We start from the raw sequence: 6,215 nt of genomic DNA, 5'->3' as shown, positions 1-6,215 counted from the left end.
CGTGTCCAACTGGGTGCCACCCGACGCGAACAAACCTTAGAGGTTCTGTAGTCTCAAGCGCTGTGAGTGGCTCATGTCCAATTGAGCCGTGTCCAACTGGGTGCCACCCGACGCGAATAATCGCGTCGCATACTCCAACATGCTTCAACATGTTCCTACCATAGCTCCTACTCACTCTAACGAGTGCGTTTGAGTGAGTAGGAGCTACAGTTGGAGGAAGTAGGAGTATGTTGGAGCATGCGACGCGAACAAACCTCTAGTTTACACCGACAGTTCGATCCAGGGTCAGAATGCAAGAATCAACCAACTGCAGTCGAGCATTCCCCTGTTACAGTCGAATGACAAGGGAATGCTCGACTGCAGTTGGTTGGTTCTTACATTCTGACTCGGTGGAACCCTAGATGTAAACTAGGCCATAGACTGCAGAGTTGTGATTGGTCGTGCTGTTCCGTTCCGCTGTAAAGCTGGAAACACAATAGACACAAGCAATAGGCACAGGCAACAGCGAATAACGAGCTGTCCAATCAGAGCTCTGGGATATAATATCGAACTTATACCCCAAAGCTCTGATTAGACGGCACGTTATTCTCTGTTGCCTGTGCCTATTGCCTGTGTCTATTGTGTTTCCAGCTTTAATTTCCGCTCATGGGACGACAGCACGGAAAATGGAAATGCCAATGAGCGTAGAGGTGGTAGAGGTCTATAGCATACAATTCAACAGTTGTAATGGTCGCGTTCAGCAGACTCAATTGTTGCGGAGCGGATCCGTGAGCGCTCACTGCTATTGGATGATCTAGAAGAATATACCAATAGCAGCGAGCACTCACGGATCCGCTCTGCAACAGTTGAGTCTGCTGAACGCGACCAATGCAAAATATAGCAGTAAACGTTTTGATGAAAAGACAAATGTAATAAATGGCGTATATACACTTGAAAAACTTGCTAATTCATCGGTTTGATATTGATTGAGGTTACTGAGAAAGATTATTGGCCCCTTGAAGTTTTTTCCAAGAAGGTTATTCGTCTGCATGATTATTTAGCCAACTTTTGGAGGCTGAAGATCTTTTTTCTTTGAGCTAAAGAAAAAGAAGAATTCATCAGGATGATTGATGTCACAAATAATGTATTTGGCTTTGAGCTCTTTCAAAAACTCTATCATGATGATATCCATAAAAAGGAAGACGTAATAATTCTATTCATGCACTGGTATTTGACAAAATCTGGATTTAGATGCATTGGTGTCGGAGATGACGTAAGTTCTGATGACAAAATAAACATCTTACGATGCTGTTCGTCATTCTGCGTGTCGCTCAATACCGTAATTTTATATATTTTCATTCTTATATATTAAAAGCATCTTTTGTAATGTTTTTTGACAAAAATTCTAACCTATATAAAGTTTTCGTAAAGAATACTGTTATAATTATGATTTGTTCTGAATGTTATTTACTTAGGTTTAAACATTTTTCAAGAGCGTTACCAAATATATTAATAATAAATTTATTAAAATCATATAATGTGAATACATGTCACATAAGAATTAAAGCCTCTAACGATCAAAGCTGGATCTTGGATGCTTAAATCATTATGTATTTAAGCATTGTAAGATCCGGTTTTGATTAAATATATTAAATTAGAGTATCAACATAGACATCTGTCAAGTGTTTAATAAGAATTTCAGACACGTACAGATAATGCATATGTTGTAATTATTTTTAAAATTACATTCAAATTTATAATTCTTTAGGCAGCGTTTAATGCATCAGAAAAAGGTTCTGAATTACTTCCAACAGAATGGAATTCACGTCCCAATTATGCACTACGTTATGTAAAAGATGGAAAATTACATGTACTTCTTGGAGTCAAATCAGATACAGATTTATTATTGAACTTGATGGTAATAATTATATGACAGCAGCAAATTGTCAAAGTCAACTAATTATTAAAGTGATTACCTCTCTATAAAACGTTTATTGAATATTATATTCTTATAGAAGCACCAAGATAATTCTGTTTCTAACATTTCGTTCCCTATCGAGGAAACTGTATCTGCGTTACATGGACCTTTAGAGACTGTAATACCATCTTATCAAACAATTTTACATAATATACAAAAAGATTTTGTAAGTACGATATGCTCTAACGAAGCAGGGACCCAAACAACCGTACTAAATAATCCCGGAAGTTCCTCCGGAAGAAATGAGGTTCCTCCCATTGATTCTCCAGCTGATTCTCCATTGAGGATACCCGTTAATCGGGCATTAAATCGGTAATTTATCAATATTGATTTAATTAATGCCTATATACATTTTTTATATTTAATTATGTCCACATAAGATTTTTTATATCACATTATACATCTCAAGTAAAAAAGAATTTAGATTGCAGCATTTATAGAGAAACCGATATTATATTTTATTATGTATAATGATGTAATGTATACGTGCAAACTTATATGCTGCTTTGTAAATTTTATTATTTCTTTCTAATGATGTACAAGATGTCTTTCCATTAGACGTCCAATATATTATTCTAAAATAATCTCTAATATTTTACTTTAGATTATTTATTTTCCATTATTAGACCTGAATATATAGGAAGTAGAGATCTTGATCCATTTGGAGAAGGCGGTGGTATGATATTCGATCCATTTGACACGATGCGTCGTCAAATTGGACGTTCACCGGGAGGCTTAGGAATACCAGGAGTATTGCCACCGTATGTTATATGACAAAACTAATGCATGTGTATCTGAGAATCTATTTTTTAATTTAAGAATCAATTTAAATGTAATATTGCAGAAATGCGATACCACCTGGTGCAAGATTCGACCCTTTTGGTCCACCTGATCTGGATGCTCCAATAAGACCACATCGTCGTAGACCCGATGATGACCATTTACCTCCTCCACAATATGATGATATGTTTTTGTAATAAGTTACAGAAAATTAAATTTGATAAAAAATGAAGGTACACAAATATAGACAGTTTCTTTATATATTAAATGTCTATAATATTATGCCATTTCGCTAATATATCTCTTCTATAATATATTTTATTATATTGTAAAGAACCGTACGTATGAAAGATACATAAGTATTTCGTATTTCTTTGGGGATGAGAATAAAGCCAAAAAATTTATTCATATTTAATATACATTAAGGTATAAGAATTATTGTAAAACGTTTCTTTTTTCACAAAACAACTTCCATTCCTTTTTATTTCATAATTAATGTTTACAATGTAACAAAACGATTTAATTTAATGTTTAATTTAATTAAAACTAATTGTGTAATGATATAGAGATAGGAAATTATATTGAGAAATTAAACAGTAATATTTATTTATAAATTGCGCTAACTCGTTATTTTTTATTTCTTGTTTAATCAATTTGTAGGGAGTGATTGTTCTTATTTTATGTCGGTTCAAAATAGAGGATTTCTTTGCTATCTAAATTGTTCTTCCTTGAAATATTCACATTAGACATATGATTAAACACAAGAGATCTTGATCAATACATAAAATTATTGTATTATTTAGATCGACATCAAGTAGCTATTTAAAAATAATAATTTCCATTATAATTGCATTTGTTTTTTGTGTAACATCAATATATTGCAGCAATTCGATTCATTTCTTCGAGAAATAAAATATTTCATACTTTGCATGCCTCGTTTATAAATACGATTATGTATCGTTATTGCACAGCAGAGTAATTTTTACATGTTATATTTTTTTTGTAATTGAATATTAATTTCCAATAAAACAACAACGTGTATAATTTTCTACAACTGTTAGCATCACAGCTTTAATAACCACAGTTTACTTCTAAGTCTATAACTTTTTCTAAATGTATATTAAGAAAATTATATCACAGATATAAAAAGAAATTATTTAGCAATTTAATTACACCTTGAAGAAGTGAATCGATGCGCAAGAGTAATAATTTAAAAAAAACAATGAAAATTATACTGGTAACTGTTAAAATAATATCTATTTCGTCATGAATATCGCATAATTTTTTTTTAGAAAAGAATTGTAATAAAGAAACGTGTTAAATTGCTTTGTAATTACCATAATTAAATGAACTAAAATTAAACGAATAAAAGTAATGATACTTTTGCCTCTAAGGTTGAATCATTTGCTTTTATATATATCCGAATATCCCTCGTCCCATCCTCTGGTAAAAAATATTGCAGTTTTTAATATTACAAAAAAGGAGCGGTATCAGATTTTAATTTCGATTCGAGTCTGCGATTGCAGTGAATGTACCCCATTGTTACTCGTTAAAGAATACGTACATAAAAGTAAATTAAAGTTGTCTCCTATTTTCTATTTGGTACCTAAGTAATCGATTCCTAATCAACCGTGTTTAGTTATCGCTTGTATAGGAGATAAATTGCCAATACACGATTAACAAGTGTGTAATGATACGTAATCATTGGTATCATGTTCTGGAACACAACAGCGCGGATCTCTTGGGTGTCTCGGGAATGACAATTAAATTTGTTTGGTTGAATGTAGTAATACATAGCAATCAGACTTGATTGCCATACAACCATTGTGCAATAGTTCATTTCCGGTACGCATTGTTACTCATCGTTGAATAAGATAATCAGAAGCAGATAGCATACAAAATAACGTACATTCACATGAAATCAGCAGACACGCGTGAAATGTTCTAAGTATTATATTTCATTATTATTTTACGAGTGAATTTTTCTATCCTTTGAACACAGTTTAGTGTGGCGTACACAGCATCATTGACAATTTCACCAAAATAGAAGACGATGATGACTTTACATAATATGCTTGTATATCAGATTGAAAAATCTACTTTGACTAAAAGTTAGATATGCAAAAATTTTGATAAAATTGTCATTGAGCTATGGTAATACGTGATATACAGCTCTGGAGTGATTTGCTTCACATTAGTTTCTCATTATCCATCACTCAAGTTAACGCAGATTCCAAGTCCAATAAGAGTTAAAAACATCCATCAGCGGTTCGGCATGCCATTGGAAATGCAACGTAATGTGTTCGTCGTTTATTTTTCAAATTAAAAATATTTTAAATTTGAGTCTAGTTTGAAACACTTTAGAGCTTTAATGCTATGCAATTCATGTTTTATCTATCAAATCATTGCAAATCGAGTATCAAAAATCCAGTATTGTAATCCAAACATAAATTACAAAATGTGTAATCCAAACAAATTATTGCTAATATTTTAGTAAATAAAATTAATATTAGTTATAATTAATAGAATTCTATATATCTGTAATGTATATAATAAAAAAAGAAAAAGAAAAAAGACAATATATTGCAATGTCATGTTATATAAGTATGATGTGTTTAACATGCAAGTGTATATTTCTTTTTTTTTTAGCATAAAATCGCTTCTCCTTTATTATGTCTTGATTTGTTGTAGAAATGATTTTGATATTGAAATTTCCTATTTTACAGTTATATAACAGAGATAAATTGTATCGAAAAAAACTGTCTGAAAAGTCATTTTTTGAAAAGAATATAAATATATGTATTTTCATTTCTCGATTGCATGCTGCAAAAACTTTATATATAAATCTTCCTAAAAAGTATTATCGTATTTGACGTTCAAAGCAAATTGCTTCGATATATTTTATTTAAAAAGAAATATAATTAGATGTAAATATTAATTATATGTAAATTAATTCCAATTCGGACTTTTACACATCTTGAAATTTAGTTTGCAATCAAATGTGTAGCACTTTCTGGAGATTATATATATTTGCAAATTATAAATTCTTTATTTCTGTTTGTATGTGTATATATATATATGTGTGTGTATCACACACGAACGCAACACAATTTACTATCTTAATGAAATAACAAATCGATAATATACTGAATGTGTTACATTCATTACAATTATATTGATTTTCCTACATTTTTCACTTTTCTAATTAGAAAAATCATATTCTCTTTTTGTTTATTACTAAGTGTTTATAAAGAATTTTGGTCTTAAGAAAAAGATAAGTATATGTTGCATAATGTACGAGTTTGCACATGTATATATGAACAACTCTTATGTCACGATTTACAAATAAATAAGATTAAATGGCAATAATATAGTTAATTGGTTTTTAAAAATAATCATTACCATTTCAAGATTTAACTTTTGTTCTTCAATGGTCAATATTGATCAAGTATCAAAAATAACATATAATTTATCTTCA

General features: G+C 30.8%; 1 protein-coding gene across 1 annotated transcript; it reads left to right on the top strand.

Moving 5' to 3' along the window:
- The first annotated feature begins 872 nt into the window (after positions 1-872).
- Positions 873-3,123, top strand: PI31 (Proteasome inhibitor 31 kDa). The gene is made up of 5 exons (XM_018504254.1): positions 873-1,252; positions 1,748-1,897; positions 1,995-2,269; positions 2,584-2,718; positions 2,802-3,123. Exons 1-5 carry the CDS (start codon positions 1,103-1,105, stop codon positions 2,932-2,934), a joined length of 843 nt encoding a protein of 280 aa, XP_018359756.1. The 5' UTR covers positions 873-1,102; the 3' UTR covers positions 2,935-3,123.
- Positions 3,124-6,215: the final 3,092 nt, after the last annotated feature.

The sequence above is a fragment of the Trachymyrmex cornetzi genome, unplaced genomic scaffold, assembly GCF_001594075.2.
Source record: "Trachymyrmex cornetzi isolate Tcor2-1 unplaced genomic scaffold, Tcor1.1 scaffold165, whole genome shotgun sequence".
Taxonomy (NCBI): domain Eukaryota; kingdom Metazoa; phylum Arthropoda; class Insecta; order Hymenoptera; family Formicidae; genus Trachymyrmex; species Trachymyrmex cornetzi.
The sequence above is the reverse complement of the archived record's forward strand: the minus strand, read 5'-3'. Positions and strand labels throughout refer to the sequence as shown.

Bases quoted from the DNA above. Each gene is read 5' to 3' on its own strand.
- PI31 (XM_018504254.1), top strand. From the start codon at position 1,103: ATGATTGATGTCACAAATAATGTATTTGGCTTTGAGCTCTTTCAAAAA. The intron at 1,898-1,994 runs GTAATAATTATA...ATATTCTTATAG, and splicing joins ATTTATTATTGAACTTGATG to AAGCACCAAGATAATTCTGT. The intron at 2,719-2,801 runs GTATGTTATATG...GTAATATTGCAG, and splicing joins ATACCAGGAGTATTGCCACC to AAATGCGATACCACCTGGTG.